This window comes from Sceloporus occidentalis, unplaced genomic scaffold (assembly GCF_023333645.1).
Source record: "Sceloporus occidentalis isolate IW3139 unplaced genomic scaffold, rSceOcc1.0.p SCAF_2, whole genome shotgun sequence".
NCBI classification, from domain to species: domain Eukaryota; kingdom Metazoa; phylum Chordata; class Lepidosauria; order Squamata; family Phrynosomatidae; genus Sceloporus; species Sceloporus occidentalis.
Genome location: NW_028316982.1, coordinates 23,720,822 through 23,742,959, shown reverse-complemented (window position 1 = coordinate 23,742,959; position 22,138 = coordinate 23,720,822). Strand labels below are relative to the sequence as shown.

The following is a 22,138-nucleotide window of genomic DNA, read 5'->3' as shown; positions in this document are numbered from 1 at the left end:
AATAAATAAATAAAATTGATCTCCAATTGAGGAAATGTAGGCCTCAAGTTTTGGAGGGATATGTGTGTGTGTTTTTAAGACACCACTCATCTTATAGTGACCCCATGAATTTCACGAGGTTTTCTTAGGCAAGGAATACTCAGAGGTGGATTTTCCAGTTCCTTCCTCTGAAATATAGTCTACAGCACCTGGTATTCACTGGCAGTCTCCCATCCCAGTACTAACTAGGGCAGATCCTTCTTAGCATCCAATATCAGACAGGATCTGTTGCCTTGGGGTACTGCTGACCGACTCATTAATAATGAGACCAGACACAGAGAACTGGGTTATAAAATGGGCAACTTTATTTAACTCAACTTATTTAAACTTATTTCTTCGAGAACTGCAAAAAACCAGGGGGGAGAACCTTGTGTAGGAACAGCTGGCGGATGGTCTGCTCCAAGACCAATTCCCCAGCTTCCAAGGGGTGAAAACACCTGGGCCCCAAGGGCAATCCATAATTGGGTTGCTCCCTGGCCGGCCCTCATCCGGAAGGCCAACCCAAGACTCCCCCACTTAACTTGCAAGACTTAAGTGAGGGTTTAAATCTCAAGCCAGCCGCAAGGCAAGTCTCTTTCCCTTCACGTTTACGCACAAGACCTAAACGTGAGTTCCAGAGACCTACCTTCACCCTTTAGGAGGGTGCCAAGGTGTTCACTGAAATGTCTATCTCCCCCGCCTATGCGTGGAGCCTATTTATGACCATACCCATGCCAATTGTCAAGGTCCTCAACCAACAGTGTGGGGTAGGCGAAAAACCCCTGGAAAGGGGAGAAAATTCCTACCCAGCCCCAAGGTGACCAGAAATAATTTTCACACTGTTGTCGAGGCGGGAGGGTGGGCCAGCGTTTGAAGCCAAGTGAGAGGAGTTTGGGCAGGGAAGCCTCAAGTAGTCTAAACCCCACCCCTCCTCTCCCAACAGCCAGCAGAGCATGCTGTTTTCCTTTAAAATGCTGGTCTCTCCAATGAGAGGCCAGCAAAATCTCCTCCCCAGCCCAAATGGTCGAGGAGAAGCATTTAGTATCTCAATAGCATATTTTTAGTGTTTATTTATAAATTGAGTGATTGAGGGAATGTTTTGATAATTTGTTTGTATAATTGTATCTGATTTCTGCTGTTACCCGCCTCGATCCTCCAGGAGAGGCGGGATACAAATTATTATTATTATTATTATTATTATTATTATTATTATTATTATTTCTATCATTTATGCAAAATGCCAGTACATTTTGTATTACACTTACCAATTGTTGTTCCATCATCCCAGTAGAGAAGTCCCTGAGCAGCCCCATTGTCATCCAAAGCTACTGTCAGACCCATCATATTTTTTCGGCTAGGAGGAATATAGAAACATTTAAAGGCAAAGCTTTTTCATAAATAAGACTGGAAATAAACTTAAATGAATATAGTGTTTATTACTTATACATGGAAATAAAGGCTAAAGAAATAAGATAAGAGATAAATTTGACCCTCAACATTTGTGGCTTTGACACTCGCGGTTTCGATTATTCGCAAGGTCAAGACTGCTGTACACACACTTTTCCTCCTCATCCCTCCTGGGCTTTTCCTCTGTGGAGGGAAAAAGCCCAGAAGGGAGAAGCTGGGAAGGGTGCATGCATCAATCCCACCCCTTTCCAGGATGGAGAGCTGTCTCTTTCCCCAAGCAGCTATCTGCTTTGAGAAGGAGTTGGGGGAAAATAATCTCCTACCCTTTTCCAGGACAGGGAGCAGCCTGGGAAAAGACAGCTCTCTCGCTTTGGGAAAGGGTTTGGGGAGTGAGCATGCCCTCCTTCCTGCTGCTCCAAGGCTTCATAGAGCTCCCTGGCGCTTCCTGAAGCCTAGGAAGGGAAGGAGGGAGACATGAATGCATGCTCCCCTGCCCTTCCAGCACCTCAGAGATCTTGCTAGAGCTGTTTGAGGCTTTGGAAGGGAGGGAGATGGGCACGTGCACACATGCACTGTTCTCACCCCCCTACTTTATTTGTGAATTTAGACTTTCACAGGGGGTCTTGTGCTCCTAACCCCCATGAATATCAAGAGCTGACTGTAGACAGAAAAGGAAAATGTTTTTGTGATGTGCTGATTGCAAGCCTTGTAAAGATTATTTTAATAAAAAGTAAAGTTTAAAAAACATGGAAAGTCATTGAAATACACATATTTCTGAAAACTACTGTGGCTTAGCCATTTGATTTAAGCCTGAAACACGGCCACTTTTGTGGCATGAAATTCAAATGATGTGCATCCCCCCAACAACCAGAATCCACTCCTGCATCAACAGAAGTAGTCTGGATCTGCTGCAAAAAGGAGAGGATTTAATTTGGCTCCTGGCTGCTCTGGCTTGGGAACACAGCAGTAGGCCACATTGGAAGGAGGCGATGTGGTTGCCACAGTCCTGGAACGATTACAGCCAGAGCAACTGGAGGCCACTCCTATGGGGCCATCTACTCTGAGTCATAAATGATTTATTTTTTCCATATGCTTGTGATAAGATTTGTTTCCTATTTTAGTTCTGAGAACTTCTGATCAATAAGTATATCTCTTCTTTGTTTTAATTTTGCCTCCCTCCCTTACCCAAAGTTTATAAAAATCCCAACAGTTCTGATTGTACCTGGCCTGGGTATTGAAAGCAGGTAGCTGCCATGGGATAATGTTGCCTCCTCTGAGATGAAGGTTGATGTGCTCAAGGGGAGTTGTTAAGCTATGGAATTGTCCTCTCACTTCCTCAACTTCATTCTAATGATGAAAAACAAATGCGAACAGTTTTATTTTCAAACATGAAAGTGTGTGTCCTTCATAGTTAAGTACAAGCAAGATTAAATATTAAAAGCTCCCATCCTGAGATTATTATGGCAAATTTGTATAGTGGATACAAATAAGGCAAAAATAATTAGATTATCTGCTTACTTCAGTGTCTCTGTCTTTGCCATATGCAAATTACTGTTGGCCCCATGTGAAAATCAGATAATAATAATAATAATAATAATAATAATAATAATAATAATTTGTATACCGCCCTATGGGAAACCAATCCAGGCGGTTGACAACATTAAAATATAAAATACAACAATTAAAAACAATTTATCCCTCCCCCCCTTAAGACAGTATTAAACAGTATGACATATTAAAAACACAATATCAAAGCATAAAAACAGCAATTAAAAACTAAAACCCCTGATATCCCTCTGTTGATCCTCAACCATCACTAAGATGGGGCCACGGGAGGAATGAGGGAATCAGGGAACCTGGGCCGGGATGGTTAATCTGGAAAGGCCTGCCGGAAGAGATCCGTCTTGACAGCTTTTTTAAAGCTGTCTAATGATGTCAACTGACGGATCTCATCCGGCAGGTCGTTCCAGAGTTTGGGGGCGACAGCAGAGAATGCCCTCTGGGAGGTCGCTGCAAGCCTAGATTTTAGAGGCTGCAGTAAGTTCTTCCCAGAGGACCGGAGAGCGCGGGGAGGATTGTACGGGAGGAGGCGGTCCCTGAGATACATTTAATTCCCATGTGAATTAACAGGATTTTAAAAGTTAATAACAAATAATTTAGATAATGATTTAAATGGGTGTGAATGACAAACATGAATTCATTTTGTTCCTTGATAGTTATTGCTTAGTTTTTAAATAAATCAATATTTCTCACTTTTTCTAAGATATGGTTAGATGTACTGGTTAAAGTATATTCTTCTAAATCTTGACATAGTCATTTTTAATGGAAATTCATTGAACTAAATAGAACTAAAGTTAGCCAGGACTAATTTGTGTTTCATTTATATCAGTCTGCTCTAAATATGCCAAAAAAGGGTAGTCACACATTGTATTCAACAAGTGTACAGAAATGCATGCACAGATCTGTACACAGGGAGGGTTTTTCGCATATAATATTCAATATATGCACACTATACCCAGATTGCTGATCTGGATATTTGTACAGTTACTCATATGTAATAGATACATATGTCCATATAGCAATTCCTGAATTTAGACTTTAGTTCAATTATCAAACTTCTTGATTAATACATGTTAGAAAATAGGAATGGCGATGTGTCTTTCTGCATTATTATTCAGATTATTCCATTATACATAAAACTAGCATGCCTTTCCTACAAAAAAAATAAAAAGAAAAAAGAAAAAAGAAAGAAAAAAGAGTCCTTTCTACACACAAGCACACACAGTAGTGCCTTTAAAAGTTATATACCTACCAAAAACATGGTAATGAAATTTTAAATTGTAATGTTGCTAATAAAGTAAAAAAACAACAACACTGACAATATCTTTTTAGTAAGAATTGGGAAGAGGAGAAAATAGTAACAATATAGATAATTATACGAGTCTCTATAGGACAGGAGCTTCAGAAAGTTTCATTGTGTTCTTTGCCAAGAATATATGCATAGGATTGCACTGGACATCTTTAAAATACAATTAAAAAACCAAGATGGGACATTTAGACAGATCTCCCAAGTAAATGCATTCCCCAAATGGATGTAAATGGGAGAAATCTTAAGAACCTTGCAATGAAAATAAGGGTCCATTAAGTACCTGAGGTTATCTAACAAAGCTGTTTGAAGCACAAATGATGTTGAGGACTTGGGGAAAAATAGGTAGCCTAATACAGCAAAGACAACACTGGCCCCATTCAGACTGGCAGCAAAAACCTGGAAGGAACTGGGCTGATTCGGATGCCCCTCCCCTGAAACTCTCCATTAGCAAGTGCCCACTACAAAAAGAGGGGCATTTTAAATCGAATGCATTCTGTGCCTGCTGTCAAGGTGCCTGTTGTCAATCAAGTGATCGTCATGGTGACGTTTTGCAGGGGCATCGTAAGTGTCTTTCCCCCCTCCTTTTTTTTAAAGAGCCATGCACAAAATGCCCCAAAGTGTCAATTTTTTTGAAACGTCTTTTTTGTGGGTTGTGTGTATGTGTGGGCATTTGGGTCAGATCTGCCCCGTTCCCATTTTCAATCCCATGCAAGCTAATGCATCCTCCACTCCTTGCCCCCCAGAATGCCTCTTACACATGAAATAATGATAATGATAATGATGATGATGATGATGATGATGATGATGATGATGATAATAAATTCCTCACCTCAGAAATGCCAGTAAAGGATGCAATTGCCATGCATTCTTTTTTTCTTTTCTTTTTTTTTTGCTTTTAAAAGCAATTCAGGGCTGCCTCTGAATTCAGTAGCAAAAGCATGTATCATTTTGTCTAACTGACAAGAGCAAACAATCTAACATTGGAAATGTAAGTCTAGCCCTTTGCAACATTTGTAACATTTGCATTCGCAACATTCCCCTTTGCTGGAAACGAGCAGAGGAAAGGGAAAGTGCACAAGCTGCTAGCCCTGCTCTATCTATCTATAAAACTGCCTCAAGAAAAAAAATTATGAACATATTTGGTCAAAAATAATTTTAAAAAAATATGAAAAGGAGGGGGCGTGCCTGATGTGAGCTCCGTTCGTGCCCTGCCTTTGACCTGACCTGAACTGACCCTTTTCCTCTTCAGAAGAGCTTTGCCATTGCCTTCCACTGAGGCTGAGAGAGCATGACCTGTCAGCTCCAACTAAAGTAGACCCATGGAATGAATTGGGAATAAAAGGGAAAGGCAGCGCAGGCATTCCTGTAGCATCCTCATATAACACAAATAATAATAATAATAATAATAATAATAATAATAATAATAATAATCCAGGAGCAAGAGGAAAGCAGAACAAGCAAGCACCCAAAAAATAATGTGCATAAATTATCAAAAGAGGCTAGTTTCCCTACATCCCCCAGCTTAGACCAACAGCCCTACTTCCCTGGGCAATCCTTCCGACCCTCACCTCCCTTTGAGCTTTCTCCACCACCCCCACCTCCCTCTGACAATAAGCAGCCTGATTTCCCTACATGCCCCAGTGTAGCCCCGCAACCCAATTCCCTCTGGAAATCCTCCTCCTCCTCCTCCTCCTCCTCCTCCTCCTCCTCCTTCCTTCAGACCCTCTCCTTCCTCGGGGAAGTCCATTGATCCTTTGCCCCAGCTCCTTCATCCTCCTCCTCCTCCTGCTCCATTTTAGGATCCCCTCCATGGCTCCCTTCCTCCCACGGCCCCTTTCTCCTCTTCCTCCTCGTCGTCCTCCTCCTTCATCACTTTCTCCACCCCCCACCTCTCTCTGACAGCCCTCTGCAGCCCAAAAGTCACCCCTGATTTCCCCCTTTTCTCCTGTCACCCTTTGCATCCAGATTCCCCTTTTTTTGGCTCTTTCCTCCTCCTCCTCCTCCCCCTCCCTTCTGATGATGGGAATGCTCCAACCTCTGCCCATCCCCTGACCCTAATCCCTCCCTAATTTGCCCCGATCATGATCGAGGGCAAGTTCAAATTTGGTGCAACCCAGGTCTTTTGAGAAAAGACGGATTTTAGCCCGATTCTGGATACCTCGGTGTATGGGGTATTTCCTTGCGCAAGCCCCAACATGGATTGTGGCGGAATCGGATCCAATATGAACTTCACATGCAAGAATCAATTTAAAACCTGGTTTTTACTGTAGTCTGAATGGCCCCACTATAAACCAATTTATATCTCTTTGGGTGTGTAGCTGGTTTTGGGGTGTGTATACACAAGCTCATGCAGGGACTTCAAAGAGACTCATAATTTTTGACCCAGTGTCAAGCAGAGTTTGCTGATCACTAATTTTAACCCATTCTGGGTCTGTTCTAAATAGAAGTGTGAAATAAATACATACATTAACTAAATTATATGTTGCTTAATGATTGTATTCACTTGGACATTGGTTGCAGTTGTATGGAGATGCTATCGCGGATGTCTCCATGCCCCCCTTTCAATACTGCATATTTTACTCTACATTACAGCATGACAATAGCGTTCATATGTGTATCTGTATGAGTGTGCTCTGAAGATTGTAAATACTTTTTATGTTTATCTGAAGGAGACAACTGTGTTTCCAGTGCTGAAGAATCTGGTCATACAGTTATCATCAGTGGTGGATGTATCACAGCAGAAAGCACTTTTATTCACACAAGTCAAAGAACCTGAGTCCATTATCCACTTAAGGCCCATTACCTTCCCCTTCTGCTACTTTTAAAAGTTAGGGAACCTTTTGGAACAGAAAGGAGAAAGCACACAGGGCTGAAATAGGTGAAAGGATCATTCTGAAATCAATGATCCAATTTGTACAACCAGAATTTTTTCCACTGTGGCAAAGCTATGATAAAATACCATGGCATCTAACCTATCTCCGCATTCACCAACATGTTTTAATTACATCATCTTCTTTTTTAAACATTTTGTAAGACATTTCTATAAATAATACCAAAGTCCACTGTGAAAAACGAATGGAAGGAAATCGTACTTACTGTGTAATAATTATACCAGCGGGCCTCAGGAAAATAAGCTTGCACTTCTGTAACATTCTGAAATGTTTAATAGACATGTTAGTGTTAGATCATAAAAGTTGTAGGATCTGTTTGCTTGTTTGGTTTGTAAAGTTTGTTCATGTATGTTTATACTTCATATTGGTGCTTACTTTATGCAGTGCAGGGCTAATAAGCAATGCACGTCCCCAGAGAAACTGTTCATATATGTCCCATGTGATCTTATCTTCTACAAACCTGCAAATAAACACAGCAGATCATTATCAAGTGAGATAATATGACTGGGGGGGAAACTATCCTACTTTGCATACACTGAAAGCCACATGGGGAGAAGGGGTGGCGCGTCCCATAGGGACGAATGGGGCACATGCCACTGCGCTGCTGCATGCATCAGTCCCATTCATGTAAATGGGGCTCAAGCATAGGCGGTATTTGCTTTACGTGGGGGAGTCTGGAATGGATCCCCCATGTAAAGTAAGGGTAAACTAGCAAAGAAAGTGACCTAAAGCCATTTAAAAAAATATCTACTTTCATCTTTGGAATCTCTGAATAGTCCACTGTACTATTCACTGACTATACATCAGGAGGCATACTTATTGCCAAGACTGTGAGAAGATGACTGTCACTTATATGTTTAAATTAATTGCTTAAGGAATAGGTTTAAATGCATAGTATGGAAACTGCCCCCTCCATTCTCTCCTTCCCACTGCAAATTTAGAAGAACACGTAGAGCCCTGCATGAGCTAAAAGAAATAAACTTCACTTGTGCTTTCCATTCTGCTGCAGAATGATAACATTAGTTCTAAATTATGGGGAAAGAGTCCTCTAAAATCAATACATGAATGGCCTATTATTACAAACTAACTGGGTTCAGAATGTGCATGACTTTATTAACCTCTTAATTGTCAGTCACATTTAGCTAAGCAAACTCTGAAATTGCTTTCCATTTTTTTTTAAAAAAAGTGCCTTTCAGAAGAGCCATCTTCTGGTTTTCAATAGCTTCCCTCACACTTGAAATGTCCCTAAGGAGAACTTCTCTCTCTTAGATGCAGAGCGTAACATGATGAGAGGGCTTGAGAATGTCAGGGAGGCTGAGAATAATACCATTGGGATACTATAGAAGGAGGCTAAATTCCTAGTAGGGTCAAGAAAAGCAGAATGTTCACAATGGAAGTACCAGACTCAGATGCATTTATCCTCTTCAGGGAATAATGACTACATCAGCAAAAGAGAACAGGTACTTCTACTGATGAGGATGACAGAGAAACTCTGAAAGAGATGCTATAGGAGGTGGCATTGGCAGGCATCCCTTATAAATGATAACAATTTGTTATAAAAGACAAGGGTCTGGAAACCATGCCTTATGAGGAAAGCCTTAGGGAGCTGGTTTAGTCTAAAGAAGAGGTGGTGATATGATAGCTCTCTTAAAGTATTTGAAGGGGTATCACACTGAGGATGGAGCAGAGACTAGAGCACAGAACAATGGATGCAAACTCCAGGAAAAGAGATTCCACCTCAACATTAGGAGGAACTTCCTGACAGTAAGAGCTGTTTGACAGTGGAATACACTCCCTCAAAGTGTGGTGGGGTCTCCTTACTTGGAAGGTCTTTAAACAAAGGCTGGATGGCCATTTGTCTGGGATGCTTTGATTGTGAATTCCTGCATGGCAGGGGGGGTTGGACTGGATGGCCTTTGTGGTCTCTTCCAACTCTATGATCCTATGATTCTATGAACATGTCATATTAACTAACTCTTGTTAACACTATCCAAAACAATACACTGTGAATCAATTCTGAATGACTGAGGAGTTGTACAAAAAATTAATTCTGAATGTATTTTACTCCCTACAATGAGGCAATCTAAAATGAAGCAAGAGATAGTACTGGAAGATGACATCCCTCAGGTTGGAAGCCTCTCACCTGCTACTTGGAAGAGTAAAGAACAAAGACAAATATTTCTGTGATTAATTGCATAGTTAGACAAAGGCCAAAAAGACTGCTGATGTGCTCAGATGTAAACGGAAAGTCCAAAGATTCCTATTTCCTAGACTTTGTAGCTTTTCACAAGAAAGGTACAAAAGGACCAAGAAGAGCTAACTTTTGCTAGTTCTAATCTATCTTTTGAAGAACACATTCCCTGCATTCTGCAGTTCCCTAAAACTGATCCCTCTTTCTCTGGTGTGTGTGTATTAGGGCATTGTTCCTTTTCTTTCTTTCTTTTATTAAACAGCTCTCCCTTCACTTCCATTCCCACAGCTTCACATTGCTTAACCTTCTCATCGTTGCAGATTTCCCAATTTTAAATTAATAATCTCAATTTTAAAGCACCTGTGTTCTAATACTTATTTGTATTTTGTATGTACTGTTTGCTACTTATGAAACATACCATAGTACTAGTTACCATCCAATGCATTTAGTGTATATCTCTTGATTGTTGTGTGTTCACTAAAATTCCCCTTTGAGAGATTTCTGTCTGAACGTGGTTTATTGATTCCAATTTGACTAAGATGCCTACAAATATTAAGCTCACAAGACCCCTTATAGGCAAGTGCATTCATTTGTTATTGCTGTTGTGTGCATTCAAGTAATTTCTGACTTACAGTATGGTAACCCCCAAGGCAACTTATCACAGGGTTTTCTAGGGCTGGGAGGGTGTGATTTACCCATTCATAACATGTATAAATTCATTCATGTGCCATACCTGGTAACACTAAATTCTGAATAAGAGGTCACTGGGAAGAGCAGATATGGAGAAAGGAAAGGTTTCTAATTGGCAAGACTATGGTGCATTGTATCACACTATCTATTTAATTTATATGCAAAACCACAAGAAAATTATTATTGCTGTTGTCATCCATCCATCCATCCATCCATCCATCCATCCATCCATCCATCCTCCCAGTAGGGGGACTGAAGGCGAAGTAGGATTAGACTCAGAGGCAGGAGTTCTAAGAATTGGAGGAAGAATTTTCAATAACTTAAAATACACTGATGACATCATATTACTACATTTTACAGAGAAAAATGGACTTGAAACAACTGTCAAGGAGAGTTAAAGAAACTGAATATTACAATTAACTTTTTGACAGTAAGAGTAGTTCAACAATGGAACCAATTGCCTAGATTGGTGATGAGGTCTGTCTCTCTCTCTCAAAAAGAGGCTAGACAGCTACTTGTTGCTGTAGCTGGAGATCCTGCAATGATCCGAGGCTTGGACCTGATGGCCCATAAGGCCCTTTCCAACTTTGTGATTCCATGATACTATGATTCTATGAAGAAGAAAATGCAAAGACAAAATCCTAAAAAGACAAAAATAATGAGCACAGAAAATTTGCATAACTATTAAGCTGATAAAGTAGATACCAATGCTATTAGTATACCTTGGCTCAGTCATCAAAAATGGAAAATGTAGACAAGAAATCAGAAGACTAAGAACTCGAGGTGCAGCTATGAAGTAACTAGACTGAATCATGCAGTGTAAAAATATCACTGAATATAAATATCAGAATTTTCCATGATACATTATTTCTGATTTCTACATTTTATTTTTAAAACTGGACAATGAAGAAAGCTGACGGGAAGAATATCAGCTCATCTGATATGTACTGGAGGAGAATTATATGGATCTCATAGACTGCCAGAAAGACATACATATGAGGTGGGTGCAACTTAAGCAGCTTTCAGCATAGGCTGAAAGCCAAGCTGGGAAAAGGGGTGGCATGCCCCATAAGGTGTAATGGCACATGCGCCCGTGGTGCACATGCGCCGCTGGGCCACCAGGCTACCGTGTGCACAAGCCCCATTCATTTAAATGGGGCTTGAGCATACGCGTAATTCCCTTTATGCGGGGTGTGTGTGTGTGTGTGTCCAGAATGGATCCCCCACGTAAAGGAAGGGAGGACTTTATAAAGGGATCTGAGAGCAAATTATGCCTGAATTCCCATTAAAACCCAGAGTAAATTGAGTGAACTGAGGCTATTATATTGTTATAGCATACAAAAAAATATTTCTCAGTATAAATGTTATTAAATTATTATTATTATTATTATTATTATTATTATTATTATTAAACGTTATTCATAAAGTGCTGTAGGTTAAGACAGCATGTACATAAAATAATAAAATAAAATAAAATGGGCCTGCCAGTGGTGCACATTCTAGAAAATGGAATATAATATAAAATTAATACACAGTACAATTCAACAAAAATATAATGATCCTAATGCAGGAGGAAAAGAGGAACATTACAGATGAATTAACTTTTAAAATGAAGTCATGGCCATCAGTTTTCAGCAGGGCTCTTAATAACAGGCTCACTTGGAGGTCTCTCATTCATCAGGTTGCCATAAGTAAAAATCAACTTGACAGCACATAACAACCTCAAGGAGAGTTTCTAAGACCAGTACCTAAAAGTAGGTATAGACCAAGTCCATTCTTTAATGCTTAGGAGCAAAAGAAAGGACAGAAGCTGGGGGGGGGGGGGGATGTAATTACATAATCATTTAGGAGGTTTAGGCATTAGTAGTTTTAGCTGCTGCATGCAAGTATTGTATCATACACATATTAAGTATGTATTTGCAAAGGTATATTTAATCTTCTTTTAGGGTTTTTTTTAAAAAATAAGAAAAGTTTGTTTTAGCAATGACAACAGGATTATTTCGGGATAACAGAATACTAAGTAGAGAGTTCTTTTGTCGAACGACTTTGCTAGAATATTTAATACTTACTCGTGGAGTAATGGGCGCACAACTGTGTTACCATGAGCATGTGATTCATACAACAGTGTATAAAGGTAGGGAAGCAAAGTATATCTGGTATTGAGCACATTTCTGGATATTTCTTGAAATTTTTCATCAAATGCTACAGGATCTTGCCTCTTTAAAAAGAAAAATAAAAATCAATATAACTTTTAGAACTTCAGGTAATTTCTACAGTAGCCCTGAATTATATTAAGCAGGTAGTTTAAAATAATATATTAAAAACATACTAGCTATACCAGAACTATTCCACCCCACTAAAAATAACAGCAAAGCTATGTGGGACCATATGGGGGTGGGAGAAATTCTTTGCAGCTTTATATTTTATGGCAAATAAAGCCTCTCCATGTTAGGGATATAATTCTTCACTAAGGGTGGATCTGCACTGCCTAATTACAACAATCTGACACCATGTCATGACTCCATCCTAACTTTCATGACTCCAGGCTATAGAATCCTGAAATATATAGTTTTGTGAGGCACTAACATAAAGCCCTACATGGCTTGGGTCTGAGTTACTTGCGGGAACGCCTCTCCCTACACTCTCAGAACAACTGGGAAGGATCTATTAGAACATCAACCAACCAGATTTGTAATGACTTCCCAAAGAGCTTTCACTGGAGGCTTTTTAAAAAAGCAACAAAAACCTTTATCTTCCAGCAGACCTTCGATGAGTGATAACCACCCAGAACCGATTCTATCCGTCCTTCCTACTATATCTCCTCGTCATTCACGGATTATAGAATAATCTTGTAATGGTGTATTGTATTGTTATATATTTTAATCATGTTTTATGTTAATTTTATAGTTTGGGAGGGAGGGTTGGGTCAGGATTTTGTGGGTTTTATTGTTTTTATATTTTGTATCATAAACACTGTTGTTACCCGCCTCGATCCCCAAACGGAAGAGGAGGGATATATTTTATTATTTATTATTATTATTCACTGCGGCTGCTCCGAACTTATGGAATAGTCTCCCGGAAGAGATCCGTCTTATTGCCTCCTTGGAAGCCTTCAAGAGGGCACTTGAGAGGCAGTCTCAAATCCAAAATTTGCCAAGAAAGAGTGCAAGAAAACTGTAGTAAAGATAGGTTATTACTGAAACATCAATCAGAGTTATTGCAAAGATATTTTCACAAAGAAAAGAAAAATAAATAAATAGAACATTTAAAGTTAAACCTACCCTATATCCTATGCCATTATGGTTTCTGGAATATGGGTAAAAGGCACCCAGTAGTGTCCAGCGGGCACACATTTCATAATCTGTATCATAGTTGAAGCCACAGATATCTGCACCAGTCTGAACATATTAAAAATAACCAAATATTAATTATTATCCTCTTATTATCTGAGTCATTAAACAACGACAGGAATGGTAATGGATTGACTCAGACTTACGTATGATATTCCAAAGAGGCTAAATTCCATCATGCCTGTAAGAAAAGTAATATCAGTTTATCAAATGCTTCCTTCTTCAGTTTAACAACTTGTCAAACATTTGGGTTATGTCTTCCCTCAAGTCTCTTACATATAGACTTATAAACAGCATCTTAGACAACTAAAGGGTCAATTTTAAAAAAATGAGAAGTTGCATTTTTCATAAAGGAAACTGCAAAATCCATTCTCCATCATCTCTGCCTACAAGGATTTCACACAGTAGGAATGGGGCAAATTGTTAATAAATGGTAGCATGGTGCCAAAACAGGAAACAGGTCCTTTTGAGATGAAAATGGACATAATGTTTATGCAGTACATTTTATATGCAGAGCAGGGATGGAAAAAATATGTCCATTTCACTTTCTCCCACATTGTAATTTTAAGCCTTGAGTTTCTTTCACTCAAATATTTTAAAAATCGCTAAATTTTAAAAAATCGTCAGAAAATAAAATGTCACCTAGATTCAAATATATTAATTTCTGGACTGGTGTTTTGGACTGAGCATAACTAACATTTTGTGTCCCTAACCTATACACTATTACTAGTTTGATCAACAGAATAACTTCATTTTTATAATATTACTTTGTAACTCTATTCATTACTTTTCCACAAAGGATAACTTGCTAGAGGTAGATATATTCACTGGGAGTCAGTACTGCAAGGACAAATTCATAACCCACAGATATGGATCCATACCTGCTCTGTATTCACTAATCTTACATAACCCCCAGTTCACCTTAAGAGCCAATGACTAGATTAGATTGGGGTGCAAGGAGAACATCTTTACATCCTTTCCTGCCAGTGAGTAAACATGTAATGAGGACACGTGATATGGGCCCTACTTTTTATTGTTGCAGGCTTCCTCATTGGTAAAAGGGATGTGTCAGTGACATCCTTCCTGATCAGAAGCTGAATAGACCTCCTTCACCTGATCCAGTGGCTCTTAATATGGACTGGGGAAGGGCAGGGGTGGAGAGACAGGAGATATTACTTAGTTACATTTCCTTAACTAAGGAGCCAATCTAAGGTTCTGACACTTGCTTGTGATTTGTAACTTTCACATTCTAATTTCCCCCAAAGAACATAATTTGTCAATGACCCCATTTCAGTTGTGGGCATATTTTATAAGAGGTGCAACATGAATGGGCAAGATGCTGATAATAATAAGGCAAAATGTAAGTATATTTGCAGTAATTGTTTGTGTAAGGAACCTTTCATAAAATATATTCATTAGGATCATGACACAGTATCTACATTGATAGGGTATATGTGATGTAAAAATGTAGCTGAAGCATCACTGGTAACAGGCAGCAACTGGTTATTCACACTGGTAACAGGCAGCAACTACCAAGGGAAAGATGTAGAACTCCAAGATTAAAGTTCTGCTTCAGTGTAGAATCTCATCCAAAATCTGTTTGTGGACATTAATTATATTATGATAGGATCTCTAGGAAAGTTTTTGCTTTTTTTTTTTTTTACAGCCATCTGTTTGTATTTAAAGTCTCCACTCCTAAATGGTTTATCAAATTGCATGAACAACATCATAGTATTAATTATATAAGAATAAAAGCCTGTTCCTTCATGCACAAATAGTAAGACTCACATTATAAAATGGCATGGCAGGGGGTTGGACTGGATGGCCCTTGTGGTCTCTTCCAACTCTACGATTCTATGATTCTATAAATATATTTTTAAAAAAATAAAATATACCAATCATGTCCAATTAATTTTGCATACCTATTATAGATTTGTAGAGTTGATCCCACAATGAGAAGTTATCACCAAGCCAATGCCCTGTCCATTTGCCACTCGAAGGATAGGATGAACGAGTAATGACAATGCCACGTTCTCCAGTGACACTGTGAAGAGCACTAAAAATGGAAAGAACACCAGATGGAAACTCGGAAAAAAACAACTGACATTTAAATTAAAAGTTAAGAAAAAGGGAAGCTTAACTCATATTTCTCTTTGCAATAGAAAAATAACACTGCATATTTATAATAAAAATGCATATTTGTAAACATATATAGGACTAAATACATGCTAGTTTAACTGAACTTTGATCCCACTGAAATCAATGGGAGATGAGTATGCTAATTTGTTCCACTAATGTCAGTGGGACTAAATTCAGTTATCATTAGTCTACTCAAAGCAATATATGAATTGACCATATGAAGGAGGGAAAGGGTTTTTCTTTTCATTTTTCATTTTCTAATGAAATATTATTAAATAGTCAATTTGCAAAAAATATTTTGAGCTATGACATTTCCTATTAGGGAGTGGAAAATATTTTTCTTATTTTTAACCCATATTTCCATTTACATTATACCCTGTAAATGGAAGACTATCCTTCAATAGATTAGTAGGTTCCAAAAAGAACTCCATAATGCTTTCAAAGTAAAACTGAAAACTTAGAAATTTTCTATCTACAGAAGTGTCACTTGGGAAGAGGAATATTTCACTCTTTTGTCGTTTTATTCTCCATTTTCCAGATCCAAGATATTATTACATAGAATACAGAATTACTGCCTTCTGACAGTGTTCAAATCATACTTGATCTGGCTGACCCAGGAAGAATTTGAAAATCTATTCTGTCTTGTCAGCATTTCTGTTGGTACCTTGATAGACAGCAGAGAAACACTGGAATGCTGCCAGATATAGTTTCTAGTCAGATTTTTTTAAAAGCATGGCCTTTCCCCTCTCTCCCCTCCTGGTAATATCAATCTTACCAAGGGCTTTAAGGTCATTGCAGCCCTTGGGGGGCGGGGGGGGGGGCGGAATGCTGCACTTTGTTTGATCACTGAATTGGAAAGAACACAACTGAGATATATTATCATTAGATCGGACATTATCTAAAATAGGATGTAAATCAATATGGAATAAGCATGTAATTTAGCTGTTTTGATACAGTAAAAATAAATCAGAGAGAAGTTTTGGCTATTTTCTTTACATAATACACATCTTCTTGTTCCTATTTAACTTTCTTTTTTGAAGTGAATTGTTAAGGTTATTAATTTAGGAATGAATATACAGAACACTTAGTTTAAAGCAATCAGTCTGCATATTCTCACATAGAACCCTAGCCAAACAGTACAAGCTTTTTAATTAAAGTAGTCCATCACATACTACACTTGGAACAAGAGGTTATTTCTTTAATTTCTTATGCTACACTCTTAATGTATTGCCAAAATGGGGAATACTGTTTCATGCCATCAATATATAGCAACACACTCTTCATTAAAGTCAGGGTGGAACTTTCTCCATCTGAATCACACAGAACAGTCATGACATGGCCCTGGCAGATATCTCATAGGATGACTTCTTCTCATAGGCTCAACATGTTGACTGCAATGGCACAAGGCAGCATTTGGTGGCATGCAATTAACAATGATATTTAATCACATTACAGCCACCCATTTTGTTTTACAAAGCAGGTCAGCAATTAAGCTCACCCAACATATTTTTTATAGATAAGGCCATTAGAATATGTGTACAAATAATTGCTCTCAGCTAGGTCTCTTAATGTTTTGTTCTAATATACTTACTTAAAAACAAGTCAGTGAAGCTTAGTGCTCGAAAAGCTAATGAAGCTGGAAAAGTAAATGTCCCCATAAAATCACAGAGCTGGAAGGGGCTTCATTGCCCCCCTGTTCTGTGTACGATCTCCAGCTAAAACATACCCAGCAAATAGCTGTTCAGCCTCTTTTTGAAGACATCCAGAGGAGATCCCACCATTGATCGAGGCAATTTATCCCCTTGCAGAACTACTCTTACTACCAAGATGTTCCTTCTAATGCTCAATCAAAATCTACCCTCCTGTAACTTCAGACCATTAGATCTCAAGAGCAACAGAAAACAGGCCTCCCCACTCCTCATGCCCAAGTCTTTCAATCTTTCATCATACATTTTGTTCTCCATACCTAAATCTTTGACACAAATTCAAGGGTAGATGTCTTGCCCATTCAGAAAAATCCAACAAAATTAAAAATCTAGAAAAGACTGATGCCTTTATAGGCCAACTGAAATGCACAAAATACATTGTGTAAAGTTTCAAAGCTCCACTGTTTTGAAAGCTCATGCAAAATATGTTTTTTAAAAAATAAATAAATAAAGGTTGTCTAATAAAGGTATCCCTCTTTAGTGGATTTTGGAGTTTGTTGTATTTTGCTGAATGGCCAGCATGGCTACCCCTGGATATGTTTCCCGTATTTGAAGATATCAGTAACCCCAAAATCCTTTCTAGATGGCGTACTGCTGAGACGTGCATTCCCCCATCCTATACCTGTATGTTTATTTTTTGTTGTGGCCTAGATGAAGAATGTTGCATTTGTCTCTACTGAATTTCTTGATAAACCATTTCTAAATACACTATGCATGCACAGTCATTACTGATATAGTATTTACAACTATGAAAGGGAATTCCTGGATGCCATTCTCACTGTAATTAAAGTCTGAGGGAGATGGGAAATGAAATGAAGGTTGCAGGGGTAAATTTATCTCTGAATACAACACTAGTCATGGGAAATTAACTAATTTATTTGGTATATTTTTGAATTATTGTTTCATATCTTTTATTATATAGCTCCTCAGTGTATTCCTTCCATCATCTTTTTATTTTGTCCAGATCATACCATGTGTTCCCATATTAAACACCACATAAGACATGACTCACTGGAAAAGACAATAATGCTTGGTAAAATGGAAGGCAGCAGGAAAAAAGATCACAGTACAAGTGGAAAGGTTCAATCAATGAAACCAATGGTACTCAAACTTTTTATCCTAGGTACCTCCCTTTAGACATTGACCCCTTTTTTGATGCAGTATATTAATAAGAATATTAAATTCAATATTTAATTCAATGCATGTGTAAATTATACACATAAAATGTTTGGGAAGAGGAAGAGAAGGGATCAGAGCCTCCAGGTCCTGCAGCCCCCCTTGAGCAATTCTTGTGCCCCCATCCCACTATTTGAGAGCCACTGAACAAATCCATGACTCTGAGTTTACAGGACTCTAGCAGAGCTGCTGGTGACCAAGGTTCTTGGAGGTCTCTCATTCAAGGGTTACCACATGAAGGCAGCTTCATGGCAAACAGTTACCATTTCCAAAGAGGATGACAGGGTTATATCCATCTGTACTACTGGCATGTTCTATCATTATGTAGCAAATTAGAGACTTTTCCTCACTCATTCCGAATAAAGACATATCGGTAAACTAAGGTCATTTTGGCCTGAAACACATGGTCCAAAATGGTGGCTTCTGGTTACTTCGGGGGGTGGGGGGTGGCATGCAGATGATCCATGCCCCTGAAGCTCTGGTGTCACAATAAACTACAATTCCCAGGATTCCCTCGCATTGACCAGGGCAGTTAAAACAGTCTCACAGTGAATTATTTCTGCAGTGTGTTTTGGACCTATCTGAAAGAAAGAAGTTGGCAACATGAGCTTTCGTAGACTTGAGTCTACTTCATCTTAAGTCTGCTTGTTCATCTTCTTCCTCAGATGCATCTGAGGAAGTACACTTAAGTCTATGAAAGTTTGTGCCGCAAACTTCTTTTTTTCAGTTAGTCTCAAAGGTACTACAAGATGTGTTTCTATACTGATTTTACAGACCAACACTGATATATTTTTATATCTATGTTATACAAATGGCTATACTGTACAAGAAAATTGAAACTGCTAGAAAGAAAAATTATTACTTACTCATATGTGGGTTTAGCTTGAGACCAGCCATACAGATTATGGACATCATAATGTCGAAGTGGAGTTCCATCAGGCAGGAATTGTTGACTCTGCATGCATATAGTTTTGCTAGGCAATCCAACTTCCTTTCCCACAATACCTGATCAAGATAAAATAGAAATGTATGGAGATAAAACATAACCCATCTTTTACATTTAATACAATACCAATTTACAAGGTTAAGTTGAAATAGGAGTATCATTTTGTTTTACTTTTGGAAGCAGAACTTTTAAAAAAATACCAGAATATTATTATTATTATTATTATTATTATTATTATTATTATTATATCCCACCTTTCTCCCAATATAGGGACTCAAGGCAGTGAATAAGTATAAAACAATACAATCTAAAAACAATACAAAATATTAAAATACATACATATATATTATTAAAAAATTAAATAATTTTAAAGATTAAAAGGTTCTAAATTAAAATATAATATATTAAAATATAAACCATTAAAATTTTAATAACCCAGCATTAAAAACCCAGTCCTTCTCAGCTTAATAGGCCTGCCTGCACAGGAATGTCTTTATCTGGCATTGGAAGGATAATAAGGGTGATGCCATCCTGGCCTTTCTAGGGAGAGAGTTCCAAAGCTTGGGAGCAGCCACTGAGAAGGCCCTCTCTCTTGTTCCACCAAAAACACCTGAGAGGGTGGTGGGACTGGGAGAAGAGCCTCTCCAGATAATTTCAGTACTCTGGTGGGCTCATACAGGGAGATATGATTCTTCAAATAGCCTGGACCCAAGCCATATTGGGCTTTATAGGTCAAAACCAGCACTTTGAATTGTACCTGGAAACAGACTGGCAGCCAATGGAGCTGTTGTAATCAATACACACATGACTTAATTGCAATTTCTCACTAAAAATCTGGATGGGAGATAGTACATTCAACAGGTGCTTATGAAATTTCCTGGCTCGTGTGTCAAAAATAACATTTTCAAATAATTATTTATTATTTGCTCTGATTCATCACTTTACTGCACATTTGGGATCTCAAGGCAATGCACAAAAAAGAAAAAAGAAAAGAAAATTAAAATATTTTGAAACCAATGTTTATATTCAGCATTTCTTAAATACTGATCAAATAAAAGTACTCTGCATTTTGGTTTAAGTGAGAGCTTATTTGTTTCTCTACCTCAGGAAATGAAATGTGTTTGGCTGGCCAGGTCTCTGCTCCTTTTGTACTACAAACTCAGTTTGCCACAACTGAAGAAAGACAAAAGCAAAGGGGGAAAGTGGGAGGAAGAGAAAGAAGCTGGGACAGTCTGAAAGCACCTGAACAAGTTGGATGAGAGAATTCACTGAAATTGACTCTGTCAAATTAGGACAGTTGGAGACTATGGCGGAATACAAACCGCCATATAGTACGTCTTCTATACGTACTAGGGTTAGGCGATGCTTCCGCACCCCCCTAACCCTAGTAGGTATAGAATACGTACAACATGGTGGCGCCCATTCCACATGGGGGCCGCCATGTTTACGTACTGGACGCATAGCGTCCAGACGTGTCGCGGTGCCTATGACGTCGCGAATGCGCCAGCGACACCTCACAACATCATAAAGGCGCCGCAAAAAGAAGCTCCGAAATGGAGCTTCTTTTTTGCTCCGCGCGGGAGCCGCGCGGTTTGGCTGCTGCAGCTCCCGCGCGGAGCAAATGGCGCCAGCGGGAGACCGCCGCAAATCGGCGGTCTGTATACCACCTATGATAAAATCAGTTCCTACTTTCTTTGGACAAAGTTTTGACAGTGCTTCCAGCTATTCAACTTGTCTGATTTGAGAACCCCAACTTCACTGCCCTGTTTGCAGGCAATGCATGGGAAACATTTATGCAGTTTGTGAGGAGAAGAAATTCACCTTAAGTTTCCAAAATGATCTGTTCATTGTAGCTGCGACAGTGCTTTCTTGCTGATTTTTTAATGTTTTTTTTAAAAGCTATTAGAGGCAGCTACACTGATGCAGTTCATTTTGATCCACAGGAGATACAACATCATAAGGGCTAAATAACCCCCAAATCTGCCCACCACTTGTTACTTTTGTTCTACCCCTTTCAACACTATTAATATTCAAACAAACAACAAACAGCTTCATTTATATACCGTTTCATACCGAACTAGCAGTGTCTAAGTTGTTTACAACTGTAAGCTAATTTGCCCCCAACAATCTGGGTACTCATTTTAATGACCTTGGAAGGATGCAAGCCTGAGTCAAGCTTGAGCCCTTTTGCTGGTATTGAACTCACAACCTTATGGTTTTAAGTGAGTGGCTGCAGTACAGGCATTTAACCACTGTGCCACCAGGGCTTCTTCATTCAGTCTTCCAGATTTCAAGTGAAAAGTCTATTTTTAAGGCTGCATCCGCACTACAGAAATCATACAAGTTGATGTCGTTTTAACTGCCATGGCTTAATGCTATGGAATGTTGTAATTGTAGTTTTCTAAGACATTTCTCTGTCAGAGAACTGTGGTGTCACAACAAACTACCTAGAATTGTATAGCATTGGGCTGGAGCAGATGGGCAAGAAAAAGTGGCTCAATCCTGCTTTTTCCAAAAGTAGGTTGAAACCCCACTCTCCACATAGCCAGCTCCCAAGGCAGGCTAAATACCATGGGAAGCCTGCATGGTGCATCATCAAGCCACACCACTGGGTAATTTCTTTTTGTCACCACCCCACCATGAATGCACACCATCGCACAAACACACAACCTGAGACTTCCAATTACCTCGCACATCCCACCCAGATGCCATTCCATTCAATGGCCATCCAAAATTATCTGTTTACTGACACAAA

The 22,138-nt window shown here is 38.9% G+C and overlaps 1 protein-coding gene across 1 annotated transcript in view; it reads right to left on the bottom strand.

Moving 5' to 3' along the window:
- LOC149318048 (maltase-glucoamylase-like) overlaps positions 1-22,138 on the bottom strand; it is a 184,447-nt gene that overhangs the window by 81,998 nt on the left and 80,311 nt on the right. The window contains exons 36-44 of the mRNA XM_089507700.1: positions 19,304-19,442; positions 15,339-15,472; positions 13,563-13,597; positions 13,348-13,464; positions 12,136-12,284; positions 7,561-7,645; positions 7,391-7,447; positions 2,648-2,772; positions 1,284-1,372 (exon numbers count right to left, since the gene is read on the bottom strand). Of these exons, the coding sequence (XP_089363826.1) occupies positions 1,284-1,372; positions 2,648-2,772; positions 7,391-7,447; positions 7,561-7,645; positions 12,136-12,284; positions 13,348-13,464; positions 13,563-13,597; positions 15,339-15,472; positions 19,304-19,442 (930 nt within the window). The remainder of the gene's footprint in view (positions 1-1,283; positions 1,373-2,647; positions 2,773-7,390; positions 7,448-7,560; positions 7,646-12,135; positions 12,285-13,347; positions 13,465-13,562; positions 13,598-15,338; positions 15,473-19,303; positions 19,443-22,138) is intronic.